General features: G+C 35.5%; 2 protein-coding genes across 2 annotated transcripts in view; one reads left to right on the top strand and one right to left on the bottom strand.

Moving 5' to 3' along the window:
- The window catches only part of LOC145693329 (protein 60A-like), a 484,174-nt gene that overhangs the window by 250,991 nt on the left and 213,706 nt on the right, over window positions 1–19,477 (top strand). The window lies entirely within an intron of this gene.
- The window catches only part of LOC145693331 (uncharacterized), a 193,553-nt gene continuing 181,733 nt past the window's right edge, over window positions 7,658–19,477 (bottom strand). The window contains exon 2 of the mRNA XM_081769223.1: window positions 7,658–8,691. Within this exon, the coding sequence (XP_081625349.1) occupies window positions 8,501–8,691 (191 nt within the window). The 3' untranslated portion in view covers window positions 7,658–8,500. The remainder of the gene's footprint in view (window positions 8,692–19,477) is intronic.

The raw sequence follows: 19,477 nt of genomic DNA, 5'->3' as shown, positions 1-19,477 counted from the left end.
CATTTCACTGAATCGGTTGTGAAATTCTTAATTTTCCTTCTTTTCAGGTTTTTTTTTTTTCAAATCTATAAGGATCTTCAAAACATTCCGTTGTAAAGCCATCGAACCAGTTTTGTCCTGTTTCCATACATCCAAGAAGGTCTCTCGAGACATGAGAAGATACAAATTTTCCAGTTGATATATTGCATAAAGTTTTTACATTATCCTCGGAAAAAGGATTTATACTATTGTTTATAACATCAGATAGCTAATCAACATCTTGGTGATCTCTCTGTATTCTATTGTTTTTGCACTCTTGAGAAACATCTTCCTTGCATTGCAGTCCAACCATATCCATCAACACTGAAACAACAGAAGTTCTCATTGCTCTTGTAACCATCCATCTTTTACGTGCAGATATGGACTGTGAAAAGGCTGAGATTCCTGTGAAGCGAGAAGCGGCATCTGCATTTACTGTTTGTTCTAATGCCATATCAACTTGGACAACACGGGAAAACCCCTTTGCTGCTCTCTTAACTGACAAGCCACCATCTTCTAGCATTTTACGGACACCCCGGGTGTGTTGTGTTCATATTAAGCAGATTTAGAAAGTATCTTGTGTTTGGACGGTTAACTGCAAAGAATACATAGCACATCTTTTCCAAACAACAAGTGAACAAGTCCACATCACAAGTTCGATATGCTCTACTGAAATTGAAGTATAGCTGAACTAGATCAATATACATAAACCAGAACTGTGCTGTTTCACCATGTTCACCAGATCTTGTTTTAGCATTGTATTCCTCGTATTTGTCAATGAAACTACTCATTGCCTCAGACTCAAAAATATTGATAACGGATTCCTCACTAAGATCTGAGGATAGCTGGATAAGTTGGTGTCAAACTGAGCTGGCAGCAGCCTCATTGCTTTGTACAAACTGTTTGAAGTGCAGTTTCCAAATCGTAAGCATTATGATGGCATGCAAACGTTTACAACGGTTAAAGTGCTTTCCGTTTATGAAACCTTTCAGGGAACCTTGGGCAAGAATATCAACGGAAATCATCAAAGCCGGTAATCCAGATTCATCAATTATATATCCAAGGCATGCAAAGAAAATCATTGAAATATGGAATGCACCGAAGCATATGAATATGTTGTCGTACAAAGATTTTTCTTGAGCCTGAATTTGCATTGCTGGTTTAGCAATAGCGAGGTCATATGTGACAACAGCATATTCTTGACCACATTCATTGGCAATTTTCTGGGTTATCTTTAAAGTTTCTGCAACCACATCTAATCTGGTTGGAGGTTCCGTTATATTTTCCATATATCCAATTGCCTGTCTAGGAAGATTGACTCTAGAGTAACTGGAATTCCAACCTATCCACATAGGTGTTGTTGAAACACAATCAAATAACATGATCCAAAGAGCGTCCTTCTTATACCCAAGTTGAAACGTAATTGAATCAATCATGCTTTTGTTGTATAATTGAATGCAGTTATTTTAGGCTTCTTCCTGTAAGGCTCGAGTTCTTTTGTTTTGCTGTATATGTTCCCCTGAGTCGGGATATCTTTTGTCGGTGCTCTCTACTAGTATGTTCCGATTCTTCAGGTTTGACTGAAATATTTTGATAGCAAATCCCTGTTGTATCATGTAATGTTCTTTTCCAGAGAGTGTCTCAGAATTCTCATCAAAATTATCCCGTGTTAAACAGGTGGATAGATTGTTTTCTGCTTGAAGGCCATCTGGCAGTAGAGAATTTTTTTCAGATATGGCGAACCCCATTTCAGTTTCCAAGGTCTCGACGATGTGATAGCTAACACAATGACCAAATCTGTTTAACATATCAATGATCTTTCTGCTTCCAGTCATACTTTTAAGACCCAATCCTAGACACAGATGCTTAGATGGCTTAATATGACCTCTGGTAGTTGCAAATAGGGCATCTGCAGAAGATGATTGTACAAATCTCTCTGCATGTTCATACTCCTCAGTTCCAGTCGCTCTTCCAGTATACAATGTTCTGAAGAATTGGAGTAGAATTTCTGGAGGTTTAGCTGTATCTTCTGCTATAGACTCTGCAGTTACTGGTGATATTAGATCGCATCCTGATGACCTTAATTTAAGGATTTCAGTACGAAGTATTCTTGCTGCTTCCATTACTTTCCACTTTGACGAATCTGCATCACCAAGAGCTTGCTTTATGGCTTCTTCTTTCTCTAAAGCGATTGGATATAAGATTTTTCCATATTTGTTTGATAGTTTTGTTGATGATAATATATCTTTGAATCGATTCAGTAATTTACATTCAAGCTTTTGAGTTGTGTAGCTTTCGATGTCAGATGCATCTTCTGTAGCAACCAATAACATATAACGAGTATGAAGGGATGTGAGAAATTCTGCTCGTTTTCCATCTATAAGTTCACTTTGTACGTATTCAGACAACTGAAGAAAGGCTTTTTCATGAACTCGTCTTGAAAATGTTTCTTTGGTTAGTGCACTTGGAGATTGCTTTGTTACTACTCTCTCTGCTTTGTTTAAATACTGTTTTCTGCAACTATGATGATACCGTACTTCTTTGGCTACAAAATCAACATGTGTTAGTTGTGTGTCTAGAACGTTATCTTGCAACACTTTAATGGCTGCTTTAATGTGTTTTTCGGCATTAAAATCCTCACAGATTCCCAGTAGCTCGAGTTTGCCCTTGCTTCTTTTCTGTGCTGTTTTGCAAAACACACAAATCTGTTTAAAAACTCCCGTATTTGAAGTTTGGATGTCATGACCTTGAGAACGTAAATTATTTGATGTTGAAGGTTGCTCTTCCTTAGTAACATTTTTTTTCTTTTCCGACTGCAGTGAAGTTTTTGTAGCATGAAATATGGTAACCACAAACATCACTTGCCTCACTAGCGACCAATAACGATTTTATCACATCTGCATATTTCGTTGTTCTGAAACACATATGTCGACGATTTGCTGCTTCTTTAACCTTAATCCACGCCCTCTCGTCAAATCGAGTAATAGGTTCAGTTGTAACCTGTCCATGAATATAAATCACACAGGAGAGAGTTTGTGAAGGATTTTCATTCATTGTACAGACTTGATGTCAGGACCTGAAATGAAAAAAAAATGAAAATTCTTAATACCTCGTTGTACAAATGATTGCGCTAAGAAAACTGTACACCTAAACAAATTAGTTTTATCCACATGATCCAAAAGGTTTGAAATTTGATGCATCTTAAAAATATTTTTCGCATTATGGGAGTATACATTAGATTTCTTAGTTCACTAAAGTACAGTACTACTTTTTTACGAGGCATATTTGGAACCACCCTGTATAACACAAAAAGTTAAATATTGCGTAAAAATAATATTATTAGCATTTTGAAATATGACTGTATTAGGCATTTCTTTTACAGTTTCAAGTAACAGTTTGAGCTAAATAAATGTTCTTAGAGCGTCATTTTTTTTAAAAAATATTTTAACTTTTTAAAGACCCTGTAGCGCGAATTGTGGCTGGTTTACAGTTGTAAGAGTAACATTTTTGAATTCCTAAGACGTTTTCACATTATATTCGATTTTCAAACCTTTTGGCCTCCTTAGATTAAATAAATGTGTATGGACTCTTGCTATAAATCTCCTAAAACTTTTCACATTTAAGTTAAAAACAAATACACATAACACTACATAAAATTAATTAGCTCAATTATTTTTAAAGATATAGCAATGATATAGGTGTCATTTGCAAGCTCTTAAAATGCTTAATTACATTTACTTCAAGTTGTTTTCGAAAACGTAGTTGTTTTCTAGTTATTAGTCCTGAAACACAAGATTTGTAGTTCAGAAATGACTTTTTTCCGTTTTCAGGCGCCATATTTTAAAATGGCGGCCATATAAAAAAGTTTTTACTTTTGAGATTGAGATCTGGAGTATATTCTCGGAAATAAAGCAATAACGAAGTTTCTATCTTGAACAATAATGAAGTTATTATTTTTTAAATTATATGAGGTGAAATCTTACAATTGTAACACTTTTACTTCTTAAACACCCTGTAGCGCGTATCATGACTGGTTTACAGTTGTAAGAGTTACATTTTCGAATTCCTGAGACTTTTTCACATTAGAATCGACTTTCAAACCTTTTGGCCTCGTTGGGTTAAATAAATGTGTCTGGGCTCATGGACTATAGGAATTTACACCTTACAGTCGTTCGCAAGAGCAGTGTGCACGCACTGAAATCGTGTCATGTCTCTGAGCGAAAATGTAACTGCGGGATGCTGAATGAATGAATGAATAATCCTTGATGAGGCGTGTATTTACTTCGCAGACTGAGGTAAATTTCATGCCATTATATACAGAGAGAGAATCACCCCCCCCCCCAAAAAAATCATGATTATGGCCGATTTTTCTTGCAAGAAAAACTATATTTTCGAATGACGAAGCGTGACGTCGAAATCAATGTTGCGTACTACCAGACTCATGTACTGACTGAAATGTACAAGCATGAAATCCTAGCGTTATACAGAGTCCAGATGCCAGCGCAATGCAGAGATGGAGTGGGTCAATGGGTCAAGTTTTCTGAGTGGGTCGTGGGTCAACAGCATGTGACCCGCTGTGACCCACTACCCACCGTGACCCACTGCGACCCATCACCCACCGTGACCCACTGTGACCCACCGTGACCCACTGTGACCCACCACCCACCGTGATCCACTATAACCCACTTACACAGTATGATCTACCGACCCATTCTGCTCACCGCATTGTAGACAGTATCTTCTGAAGACTGGTTCGTTTTACTTTCAAGACCTTAATTTCCCTTCCTTTTCCATTTGTTTCTGTCTACTTACCTGAGGTGAGTAAATCTAGCCAAGTGAAAAAAGAACTTCAGGCACTTTTGGATATTGATATTTTTAATTGTAATAATAGCAATAGGACTTATACTACTACTTGGCTTTCGAGAAATGTGAGTTTTTGGAGGATCTAACTACTGGAAAAAATACATTTTTGAATCACTGTAATATATAAATTATTAAAAAAATGAATGTAACTATGTGTGCCTGATCATCACGGTCAAATTGCAAAGTCAAATTAAATTACTTTTGGTATATAGTGAGGCCTTAATCCAAACTGGGATGTTATATTGCTTTCATTATAATGCATAATATCCTAAGGAGGTAGTGAGAATCCGAATTTTTGCAGGAAAAAAAATGAGTATCTCGCAAGCCGTTAAACATACGGAGCTGAAATTCATTGTATTAACTCTTTATTGAAAATAAACATCCCCGGGTTCGATTCCTGGTGGGGTCACTCGGTCGAAAAAGTGTAAAACGCTTTTTCAGACCAGCCACCCTGAATGAGGTTTTCCTGGGTTTTCCTCATTCACACCAGGCAAATGCCGGGGTGGTACCTATCTTATAGGTCCCAGGCCGCTTCCTTCCTTCCCTTTCCCCGGATTGTGTGCTCGCCGAGGGACGTCATCCCTTAAATCGTGACGGGCTAAATGGCCTTAGATGCCGAAAGCCCAGAAATCTAAATCCTAAATCCTGAAAATAAACATCCTAGCATTTTTTAAAATTCTTCTTTATGGGGGAGGGGACACTTTCTATATATGGAGAATTTGTAGTGAGTTAAATTGTAAAAAGAATGGAAAACGATCGATTTTTTTGTTACATAAGAAAAAAATCAAACAAAAATTACAGTGCTTGGCTTCATATATCCATTGCTTTCTACCATAATAATTGCTGAAGCTTATATTTATTATATGGAGCGCTTACAGCACAGGGCAATCAACCCATAAATTTGTGAGAAAAATAGGCATAAAATTTGTACTGTAAGCTTAATTAAACGGAAATTTGAAGTTTGGATTGTACGCATAATTATATGGAAAATTATACACTTTTTCCTCTTTTACGTTGGTCTACTTACCTTGATTTGGAATTTTCAAATTTCATCCTTTTTTCCACTGAAAAGTATTGATAATTCAACAAGGAAATAATTATACTATGATAATTTAATTAAAATTCATCGTAATTTGGCACATGGCAAACAGCAATGTGGTAATTGAAAGGGAAGAAGGAGGGAAATTCCCATTCACCTCTGAACACTTTCCACGAACCTCGTTCACTTTCGCTTTCTAGACGAGGAAGGGAACTTGGTAATGACAACAAACCTTTATGTGTAATTACAAAAATTAAATTTATAAACAAATAAGAAATCATCAGTTTATCAAGCTTTAATTGATAATTTATTCACAAGATTCCTTATCGAAGGCGTGGTAGATGAAATTTCTGTTCTCCATGAGTCGACATTACCAACTGACATGGTCGATATGGAAAAGATGTTGTATGGTGATAGAAAGACGATACTTCTTGCTGAGCATTTCAAAACTGACCAAGAAAATTCGTTATCAGTCTTAAGTCTAACAAGTAGATTGTCGATGAGGAGTTGCAGAAATCGGGTAGAAGTATTATCAATTTCCACAACAGAGTGCGAACGGGGATTTCCCCTTATGAATTTACAGATGACTGATATTAGAAATAGACTAAATGCTCTGACATTGTCTAATTTGTTGTTCATCAATGTTAATGGCCCACCGCTAGACAAGCTCAAAGTATACGAGCTAGTTATTTCTTGGCTGAAAGATGGACATCATTCCGCTGCGGATGATTTACCACGAAAAAGTTACCAACAGGAAATAAACCCGATTTCAGATTTGTTTTAAGGTGGAAAATTACGAGTTATGGAAAATGTATACTTGCAGTACTACAAGTGTTGGCTTGTTTGTGTTATTCAACTTTGTACCTAATTTTTAATAAGTCCCTTCTTTGCTTTAGGTAAACTACTTTGAATAAGTATTCATAATAATTGTAATTATGCATATTTAAATTTAACATGGTGTTTTAGTGATTACACAAATTACTATTATGAGCATACTTTATGGATATTCTCTCACATAGGGTACCAAGCACCTTTATACACTATGAAAAACTGATTTTTCGAGTATTTTGTGAGAAAAATACTGTGAACTGAGAAACCATAACCTTTTCCATATTGTACAGGGATATTTTCCTGCAAATAGAAGTTTCTTTTGGTATGCGTTAAGAAATAAACACTTGCAAGAATACTTTTTTAGTACAAGTATATCTTAGGCACACACTAATTTTCCCCCACCTCGAACTATTTCAATTTCTTCACTAACAAACACTTTACCATTTTATATCATAAAGGTCAGATCTACCGTTATTGTAACAGACTGGTACTTGAACGATTGACTGGAAATTCAAACTCCGATTAGTGACAATTTCACAGTCTTGTTTTATTACAAGTGTAAACTTTTTAGTCAGTACAGAAGGGGGCGTGGATCGTGTTCAGAGTTGATGACGATGGATTTTGGTGAGTCAGAATAGGTCACAGTGGATGAGAGTGGTTCATGGTGGGTGGTGGGTCACGGTGGTCAGAGTGGGTCACGGTAAGTGGTGGGTCACAGTGGGTCATGGTGGGTGGTGGGTCAAGTTTTCATTGACCCACGCCAACTCTGGCACAATGGACTTGCAGCAATCATATCAAAGAAACGACAAGTACACTGCATTTTCCGAGTGGTTACGGAAAACAAGACTTGGTGAAAGGGTTATTAAATAGTTTTTAAATGAGAAGGAATCAGTTTCAACTGAGACATAATTTATTATAACAAATAATTTAACGTACAACATATAAATATAATAACAACTAACAAACCGATTCCTTGGTGAAATTGCTCCGCAATCACAGTTTAATGTCGGAAGACGAAAATTAGCTATTTTCTCAAAATTCATTCAATTTCAAATAATTTTGATTAATTTTGAAGGTTTCATTTAGTTCCAAAATCTCACTTAGAAATAGATTACAAAATCTAACACCAATAATTACATGCACCTTTGATCTAATAGGAGTCGGGGCCATTCTCAAGTGGGTGACCAATACTCACCTTATCGTTCACCGACAATATAAAAATAAAAAAAAAGTTTATAAATTTAGAATTAGTGAATATTAATCACGCACTCACAATGCTCTCGGTTCCTTATACAAACCACAATACACTTCTCTTATTCAATTTCTCATCGTCACGACACAATTTCGAAACAATTTCACTATCAAAATTATAACATGTTGACGGAACACATTACCTTGTATAACTACAAGGTTCGATAGGTCAATTTATCAAACGTAAGTTCGTAGGTGGCAGCACTATAAACTATAGCAGCAATGTTCATCAATGTTTCCAACTTTTAATCGGAATCACAATCTCTTTTGACTTTTTTTCATTATGCTTCATATTAAGTTCCTCTCCTCTGGGAAGTTTTACTTTTTTACAATGGTTTTGCAGAATGAAAAAATATATATATAATTCACTGAAGATGTCAAATCACTGCATGCAGAAATAAGGATAGTTCGACTCACCGAGAGTAGTCCAACAACTTCCAGATATTACCACGATTACCAAATTCCGTACGTCCTATCTCAAGTACCAGAAGTAGATGATCACAACAAGATGAGATCTTCCTCCTTATCCACAACAAAATGACTGGAAGCACCCATAAGATGACAAGAGTGGAAAACATAACTCGCCTTCGTGTTGACAAAATCGCCTTTTCTCGACCAAGCAGTAGATTCAAGGTAATCAGATGTCTCAGACGCAAACACAAACATAGTGGATCCACATAATTCTGTACCTGCAGAATTGTAAAAGTACACAACAGTACATTTCTTACAAAACATCACATAAACTACACACAAATATATATATATGTAATTTACATTATCTTAGAAATGAACAGGTTTTCTTTTTTCCTTAGTTTAGTCATTATTATTGCTAATATTTGTAACACTGTTTACATTTCTTGGAGGCAAGTACTTCTTTATAAATTGAACATGACGTTTTAACTTTACATCAGGATTACTAACTAACCCAACCCAAACAGTATTGGGTGTCACATAGTTTAAAATTTTTAAAGGACCAGAATATTTAGTATCAAACTTGGCATAATATTTCTTATCCAAGGAAGATTTTAACATTTTCTTTACAAGAACTAATTCACCAACAGGCAAATTACTAGGTACATGTTTTTTATTATAAGCTTGTTGTCTTCGTTTCCAAGCTTTCTCGATGTTATCTACTATAGTATCACTAATTTCTTCTTTATTTTGTGATTTCTCTATTATACCCAAATCTAAAATCCAATTAACATCTAATGGATTGAACATTTTCCTACCAAGATAAAGCTCACTCGGAGTTTTCTGAGTTTCACTATTTTCAGTAATATTCAAAGTATATTGGATTTGATAAAGATAGTTAGCCCATTTAGTATGATTCTTATTAATATATGCTCGGAGTATCCCTTTAATCGTCTTATTCATACGCTCTGTTCTATTCGAAGACATTGAGTAAGGTGAAGTACAGATGTTCTTAATACCTAAACTAAACAAATATTGTTTGAAGTACTCACTAGAGAAGTATGACGCATTATCATGCAGAAGCGAAAATGGATATCCGTAAGTAAGAAAGATCTTAGTTAACTTAGAACAAATTAATTTTGAATTCAAAGATCTTAAAGGTTCTATTATTATAAATCGACTATAACTATCTGTCAAAACCATAATATATTTAAATCCATTACTAGTAGGCAAAGCTCCCATACAATCTAAATGTAAGACATTATTTGGGTATCGAGGCTCCTTAGAATAATAGGTACCATAAGGTTTCCGATTAAGTTCTTGGCTCTCCTGACAAATTTTACATCGTCTCACGAAATCACTAATTTCAGCATACATCTTATCCCATGTAAACCTAGAAGCTACCTTAGAAATAGTTTTCTGGATTCCACCATGACATCCCCCCACCAATTCTTCGTGCCAGTATTTAATAACAGAATAGCGCAAAGAATGGGGAATTACAGCACGTAAACCACCATATTTTTTACCATTAGTTCTTTTTAATGGTACACCTTCTTTTAATATGTAAGGATCCTTATTTTCTTTTCTTTCTAAAGCTAAAATTATCTCCTTTAACTGAGGATCTTCTCTTTGATGTTCAGCCAGTGGTTTATTAAAAATCGAGTGACTCCAGAAATTTACAAAAGAAAGATGGACCTTCTGTTCATTAATCGTATTAATTTCTACTATTTCACTGTTGGGTGGAGTAAAGTCTACATAATTATACATACGGCTGATGTAATCGGCGAGATGGTTTTTAAAAGAACGCAGGTGAATTATATCGAAAGAGTACTTACTTATTTTCTCAATTAAAGAACCATACTTCTTTTGCCTTTTATGATTTCTTAAAATCCATGATAGACTAGCATTGTCAGTATAAATAGTGAATTTCTTTTGTAAATAAATATCGAACTTATCTAAAGCATAAACTAAACTCTTCATTTCAAGATCGAAAATACTCTTAGACCAATCACTAGTTGGAATCATTTTAGAAAAGAAATATACAGGACGTTAACGCCCTTCCTCATCATACTGACTTAAGATAGCGCTATAGGCTCGACTACTACTATCTATGTGAACTACAAAAGGACTAGAGAAGTCTGGGACTTTCAATACAATATGATTAATAATTGCCTCTTTTATTTGATCTAATATCTCATCTTCTTCTTTTCCCCAACAAAACGGTATTTTATTTGACTTTAAGGCATGCAAAGGACCCATTAGTTCATCATAATCTTTCACAAATTTTAAATAATATGACAAGAAACCAATCATTTTACTCAACGCTCGACGATTCTTTGGTCGTGGTAGATTTTTAATTACCTGTACTCGGTCTTCATCGATCATCGTATATCCACCTGAAAATATATAACCTAAAAATTTTATTTTATTTTTACATAGTTTAGTTTTTCTTTTAGAAATAGTGATAACCCATTGTCGAAGTCTCTGCAAAACTAGCTCTAATATTTCTTTATGCTTTTCAATAGTATCAGTATGTATAATAATATCGTCACAAAATATATCTAAATAATCTCCTAAGAGATCCCTAAAGATTTTGGAAGTTTTACTTCTTTACAATCAGACTATAGTGATTTTGAACTTCTAGAGCGGCACCTGTTCCATCGTCGATACTGCACTGCTTCTTGCCTATGGAAAGCCTGTAAAGAGGGGTGGGATGAAATATCCATGATCTAGTTGTAACTCAGTCTCATACAATTGAAATTTCGATGCCAGGCAATAGTGAGTAAAGGTGGCCTGCAGACTGAACACAGCTAGTGGTGGAAACATGACATTTACTATTTAAGAGGCACATTCAAATTCGGCTCAATATAACTGAATCAACCTGTATATTCTTCAATAGGTTTGTGTTACTGCACGAGACCAAACAATTACTAGTGGTTTTCCTTTACTAGATCATTGTATTATCTGGTCGTGGAATGCATGAACAATGTATTTGGGGCAAGAGACGTGAATGAACACACTATACGCCGTTGGTTTGTAAAATTTCGAGGAAATGATAAAACAATATCAAGTGAGGCTCCAGCATTTGGACCAACAGTATGAGGTCCGCAGTATCAACATGGATGCAGGCGCTTGGGAAAGAGTTTCTTACAATTACAGTCAAATACGTATATACCATAAGGTAAGCAGATCAAATATCAGATACCTGCTTAATATCGGATACCAATGTTTCTCGTCAAGTAGGTGCTGCCATCGGAAGACAGATTTCATTAGCAAGTGACATCGTATTGTCTTTGTAAGTTTGGACGCTGTGAAAGAAGACGTTACTGAAGTGTAAGAGAAAATATAATTTCCGAGATTTTTGGGGGGACAGTTTCATATGGTGATAGATCAGAGAAGGTAAGGAAAACCAACATTGTTTCTTCTATGGACTATAACAAAGAAGTATTCGTTTTTTAGCATACCAAATGGCAGGGACGTACGCAGGAATTTATTTCGGGAGGGGTCTAAAGCGTTTTGGGGGATCCAAATACAATCTGAGGCTAAATTATAACAAAATTTATAAAATTGCCCCTAAAAGTAGACTACATTTACAAAACAGTCGGGATTTCGAGGGGGTCCGGACCCCCAGGACCCACCCCCTGCGTACGCCCCTGCCAAATGGCAATAAATGGCAATGGGAATCATAACTTTGCAGCATGTACAGGAATAGCTGGCGAAAACTAGCTTAAGAAATCTCTTTGTCGCCATTTGTCGTTAGCTGTTCGTGCTCCACCTGCAATTACGATCGTGTGAGTGAAAGGTTTCACCATTAGTAAGGTGAACACATTCTTTGATGTACTGAAATTGGAGTTAAGAACAGTAAATTTTGACCTACATAAAATTTATAATGTTGACGAAATGGGGACTACGGTTGTACTGAACAAGGGACATAAATAAAGGAATCAGTATGAAGGGAAAAATTACGTTGCCAAACTCACTTCAGCAGAAAGACATGCCCTTATAACGTTTCTTATGTGTAAGAATGCAGCTGGGGTGTATTTGGCGCATTTAGTTTTATTTCCTCACACTAATATGAAGGCAAAACTTTCACCATGTCCTCTTCTCGCACGACAATGCACGCCAATGTGTGGTTCACATGAATGCTGATTATCCACGAGATGTGGTGCGAAACCCTTTCTCACTTACCGTATCATCCTAACGTTTCTTCCTCATATTTACTATCTCTTTCGCCATCTTGATCACTTCATGACCAGAAGAAAGTCCCCTGACGACCGGGTAGTGCCACAAGCGGTTGTAAAACTTCTTGCATGGCAAACTCCATACTTGATTTGTCATGGAATCCAATCATTGGCTGAGCGATGAGAAAATCGTTTAGCTACAACTGGAGATTAATATAACTAAACAGGTATTGTAGCTTTAATTTGTTTGGTCTTTGAAAGTGACGGATGTCGGTTGAACATTTCAATAACATTACCTAAGTTTATGCAAAGTCTATATGTTGATCTACTGTACGGATTCATAAAGCATTGTGGGTAATGCTTGACTTTAAAAGTTGCATGCATAGGTTATATTCATGTAGCATGCATTATCAACGTTTTAAACTTAGCGGAAAATAAATGTTGCTAAATTAGGTTGCAATTTCGATACTTGATGATTGTCTAAAGAAAATATGAACTAAGAAGTTCCAAACTATTAATTAAATATTTTTGCTAATGCCATTTAAAATTCTTGAATCTATGCAGAATGGTTCATTGACACCCAATTATACAAAACACCCTTTTGTCTTTTCCACAATAAATTTTGGAGTATTTGATTAAGTTTGAAGCAATTTTAAAGTTAATGGAGGGCGATAACGGATTGCGGTTAACCGAATAAAGTGCATTTTATTTTCATTATAAGTTAAGAAATAAATTTACCCTAACTATGAAAAAATTATCTAAATATTTTCACAAAATCCTGCCATCTGTTTTTATAAATGTAATCAGGGTGCGAATTGGCGGGGGGGATGCCAGGGATTTCCCCCCCTGACAAAAATCTTTCCCACCCTGGAGAAGGAAAATTTTATCCCTGGCAGGGATAACTTTTTCCCCCTCTGGAGTTTTTTTAAGTGGACATAAAGATAAGTAGGTCTACTTTGCGTAGCTAACCTAAATATTACTTGAGTGAAAATTTATGAAAGATCTCACATCTCAACTGTTTTGTACTTGTTTATTGTATATATATATATATATATATATATATATATATATATATATATATATATATATATATATATATATATATATATATATATATGTGGGGAGGACTGGGTGCGCATATGGGTGAAATTCATCCCCCCCTGGGAAAATTTTTCAATTCGCACACTGAATGTAATACAATAGTTTGTTTTCTGTCGAATATATTCAAAGTACGCTAATCATCTCTGGTACTAACGAAAAATACGATGACACTTAAAAGGTAACTAAATATTGTGCATGTTGCCAGATTCGATCTCTGATGCGTTTCGTAGTTCTATGTATAGTATGAAAACACGATTAGTATTTCGGATCTAGTGGAAGCAACAGATACCCGCACTGTCTCAGGTGAACTGCTATTAAGAGGGACGAGAAACTGTATTTTTAAAATAAGATCAACAAATTATCATATTCACAATGCTAGTTGTATTTCTTCCAAACAGGAATTACTGCAGTTCCATTAAGTACATTCTTTGAAAGACATGGAATATACAGATGGTTGCCAAAACAATGATACCACCTGGAGTTTTCATCACGTCAAATCTATGAGATGATGATAATGAGGATACGTGAAAGTGTGCCTGGCAGTTGATTGTTATGTATAGTACGTCACGCACAGTAGAACGGAGACGTGTGTTGACGTGCATTGACACTGGTGATGCAAAATGGAAATTCTCTCTGGGCTTCTAGTGGCCAAATTGCAGGTAAAATACTAGTTACAGAAAGTGTATCTAGTGCGGCCAGTGTCTTAAATATGTCGTAATGAGCAGTGTCCAGAACATGCGAAGTGGATTGCCGTACATTGAGATCCGCATATTCACTCCTAGCAAAACTTAATTGTCACTCATGGGACCGAAGTGAACTGATGGCAAAATAACATAATCGAAGAATGATAGTGAACGGGAGAGAAGCAGGCCCGTGCTGGCCCACCGGGACACCAGGACATGTCCCGGTGCGCTCTCCGAAACATCACATTATAAATAAAGGTACGAGTTTTTTGTATAATAAATTCTTAGAGTTGTTATTGATAAAGAACCTGTGATAAGTACACTGCGCCCTTTATATAAGGCGCGCTTGCAAAACCATATCAAAGATAAACGGTTTTATTTATTCTTCCGTATGGTACAGTTCTCTACAATGAATACATACTTTTACTGTTGATAAAGAACCTGTGAAGGGTACACTGCGCTCTTTATGTAAGGCGCCCTTGCGAAACCACATCAAATATAAATGGTTTTATTTATTCTTCTGTGTGACACAGTTCTGTATAATGAATACATACTTTTACTGTTGATAAAGAACCCGGGAAGGGACACTGCGCCCTTTACATAAGGTGCCCTTGCGAAACCACATCAAGCATAAACGGTTTTATTTATTCTTCTGTATGACACAGTTCTGTACAATGAATACATATTTTACTGTTGATTAAGACTCATTTGAAGCGTACAGTGCGCCCTGCGAAATATCACTTTATATATTAGTGGCTTTAGTTGTTCTGTAGCATACCATTTCAGTAAAGTAAATTCATATAGTGACTGTTGGTAAAAAACCTGAGGAGGGTATAGTTCGCCCTTATAAAAGACGGCCTACGAAATATATTACAAATATTTTTTTAAAATTCTTCTGTGTACTACTTTTGTATTGTGCATTCATATAGTTGCTATTGACGGAGAACAGGTAAAGAGTACAATCACTTTTCAAATCATGTATAAAGCCAGTAAAGCAATTAACATACAGGTCTATTTGATAAGATAATGTAAGTAGGGATGCGCACGAGTCAAGACATGTCTCGAATCTCGACTTGACTCGACTCGAATTCGAGTCGAGATTCGAGTCGAGACACACGTTGTAAAATTCGAGACGAGTCGAGACAAACGCATTTCTCGAGTCGAGACACGAGTCGAGTCGACACTGCTCATAAAAATCTCGACTCGACTCGAATGTCTCGAAAATTTTTCCATAATTTTTAATATTATTTTGAAGAAAGTATTCACTCAGGAACAGCCTTGAAACCAATTCCAGCATTTATTACTTTAGAAAGGTATAGAACACATAAATTTATAAGTTAATCCTTGGAGATCAAGACTTGATTTTCAGCTCAATTCAGTTAATTGAAACTAATAATTAATGTAGTGATATTTGATTGTACTTCAAACATAATAATAATAATAATAATAATAATAATAATAATAATAATAATAATAATAATAATAATAATAATAATAGTAATAATTGATTATCTAGTTTCTATAAAACTATTATCCGTAGCCTATATCTAGTTTGTATAAAACCATTGCAATAAAGTGAACATAATAAATTCTCTGAATGAGCAATTGGCAGTCTATAGTAATTTAGCATAGTTATAACTATTGTGTTTTTATTTTCATGAATGTAATACGGCTACGTAATTTCTGGATTATTCGCTTTCCCAGTCACGTGTTACGGATAATATATAATGTAACATTTATTGTATACACGACTCCAAAAGTGCATTACCACCTGCAATTCTCCTTTTCCTGCAATAGCACACAACCCAAAAAGCTCGGCGGTTGGGTTGGTTGCAAATTCGAAAGGCGTTGGATTAAACCTCAATTTTGTCACAAATATATCAGAGTGGCAAACTGCAAATAAGAGAATAAAACAAATTGTTAAGAATGACAATTTTATTATTGTGGCAGATTGGATGACATCAAAAGTTATAAATTAACTTACTTAAGCAGTTCAAACAAGACGAATGGTAAGAAACAGATATAAGAAGAAAGCATTTCTCTCTTTCCCCCGTCCCCAACCAAAAAAAAAGAAACTCATAAGAAAAAAGTTATATAATATAAAGGTTTCATATGAAAGCCTAACAGCACAAAAGCAAATAGCTAAACGAAACGAAAAAAAGACAAACACAGAATAGGGGACACCAGTGGCGTAGCAGACTTGCGGCCCTCCCATGGAAGATAAACAAATGGGACCCTAGCTGTAAACCCCATAATATAATAATAATAATAATAATAATAATAATAATAATAATAATAATAATAATAATTATTATTATTATTATTATTATTATTATTATTATTATTATTAAAAAGTCGTTTCCTTTTCAAAATCTCTGACTCTGCCTAAGAGCATGAATGCATATAACGATCATGTGTGCACGTTTTGTCAATGAGCGGTCCCAAAGGCCAAAAGGAGTGGAAATCTCCAAGAGAGAGAAATAAAAACTTTCTTATGGTAAATTCTAGCTCAGAGTTCGAAGCACTCGCTTTTGCACTTGATTTTTGTTACTTTTTTCAGGGAACAGAAAAGTTCTTGCGCCTAAGAAATTATACCATATAATATTGCAAATTTGCAAGTGGATGTATTTACATTGCAATTTGTGGTAATAAAGATATTATGATTAGAAAACAATATTGTAAAAAGTAAGTTTAATTTCTTCATCCATCACAAGTCTTTGGCATATCTTATACCTAGCCCGCCTCCCGAATATCGATATCGAAAATTTAGAATGATATATTCATGTCCATATATTCGCGATATCGAATGTTGATATATGATAATATAAATATAAACGATAGCGGTGTATCGACATATCACAGGACAGGTCCGAGAAGTGATGCTTGAAATATACTGGAATCAACAATCAAATTCTAAATAAGTTCTACATTTCCGTATTCAATGTTGAGGGGGAAGGGTGTGAACCCGAATAGAAATTTTAAGAAAAACAAATGTTAAGATAAAAGTAGGTTTTCCGTTCCCCATTGAATACAAAAATTAACAGAAAACTATTACTGTAATTTACCTTTAACTTCTGTTTCTGATTGTTATCACAAATCAGCGACAGTACACATACTTTACAAAGTATACTAATACACTCTATAACTTTTCACAACCAAGCAACCCGGAAGACGAATTTCCTGTGATATTAAAGTGGAATATTCTAAAAAGTAGTCAGAATATACTGGAAAATATACTGGAATCAACAATCAAATTCTAAATAAGTTCTCCATTTCCGTATTCAATGTTGAGGGGGAAGGGTGTAAACCCGAATAGAAATTTTAAGAAAAACAAATGTTAAGATAAAAGTAGGTTTTCCGTTCCCCATTGAATACAAAAATTAACAGAAAACTATTACTGTAATTTACCTTTTACTTCTGTTTCTGATTGTTATCACAAATCAGCGACAGTACACATACTTTACAAAGTATACTAATACTTGATACACTCTATAACTTTTCACAACCAAGCAACCCGGAAGACGAATTTCCTGTGATATTAAAGTGGAATATTCTAAAAAATAGTCATAATTCATTGGACATATTTCTATCAGTACTTTGGTACGGACTAAGAGCTACAAGACTAACAGAACTAGAAATTAGAGATTTCATTCCTTTTTTCTCTCAGACTAAAAGACTTCTGCACTTTCCTGAGATTTTCATTTTCTTAATATAAGTCCCCTATCGTGGGCTAACTCTGGCTATCGCGGTTTCGAGGTAATCGGTAAACGAAAGAGCAAAGTTTGTCGACTCTCAACTCTCGACAGTTTGTGAGAAGATATTTCACAGTTCATGTTGTTATTTCTTCGTTACAAAACCACTTCTAGTTGACTCTATTCATGATAAATTACTGAACTTATAAACATTTACAATTATTGAAAAGTGAATAATTATTTTTAAACATAAAAAGTCGTTACAGTTCAGTAGAATGCACTTATAGATGGAAGTGAATGAAAATATTGTTTATTTGTTGAGATGTGCAAACTGAATGTGAACTGAGTGTTTCTCATTCTCTTGTCCAGAGGCGGATCTACGATGGACTTCTGGGGGCTCGGTGGTTGATAATACTCTTACTTAGAGTTACTTTTAAGAGCTCCAAACTCTGGAATGGGTTTTATTTATATATAAAATAAGAAAGATTCCCTTTCTTGGGGGCAATCGCCACGATCGCTCTCTGGATCTGTCCCTGCTTTTGTGTAGAAGACTTTGAAGACATTTAGTTCGTGTATGCTTCTGACGATGCTGATTAGGGATGGCCACATCTGGATAACTTTTTATTCTGATATCGGATAGAAACTTATCCGGATTTGTAATATCCGGTTGACGCATAACAAAACGGATGACGGATAACAGATAATATCCGGATAATGGATGACGGTTAATATCTGACTAACGGATAATGTTCGAATAACGGATGACGGATAAGATCTGGATAACGGATGATATCCGGATGACGGATAACGGATAATATCTGGATGTCGGATAATATCCGGATAATGGATTTATCCGGGTAATTTATAAAATTAAGATAACGGATAATATCTGGATAATAGAACATTCGGATAGCCGATTACATCCGGATGACGAATAAAGGGTAATATCCGGATAACGTATATGGTTTTACAAAGAAAAAATAGGAGAGGGACGTATCAGTCTCTTCTGCTCAGGGAGTTATTAAAAGACGATCATCGGGCAGTGGTCCTTACCATTGAAAGATAATGCTTCTTAAAATGTTTCCGAGTAACTTCCAATTTTCTTGATCTTGTTGTGGAGCGCGGTGGCTCAATGGTACACCGCTTACTCTGGTGCGTGGAGTACTTATTGTTTCGATCCCCGGTCAAGTAAGTTTGCAGTGGACAAGATCGTTTCCGTACGTCCTCTCAGGGTATTCCAGCTTCTTGCCACTTTCATTCCATCAATTCTTCTATTATCGTTGACTTGCTGTAACCATTGGGCGTGGTGGATCAGTGGTAGAGCGCTTACTCTGGTGGGCCAAGTAAATTTGTGGTGGACAAGATCGTACCCGTGGGATTTGTGAGGGTACTCCCGCTTCCTCCCAC

Source organism: Thermobia domestica, chromosome 8 (assembly GCF_964235325.1).
Source record: "Thermobia domestica chromosome 8, izTheDome1.hap1.1, whole genome shotgun sequence".
In the NCBI taxonomy this organism is placed as follows: domain Eukaryota; kingdom Metazoa; phylum Arthropoda; class Insecta; order Zygentoma; family Lepismatidae; genus Thermobia; species Thermobia domestica.
This window is presented reverse-complemented; position numbering and strand designations above follow the sequence as displayed.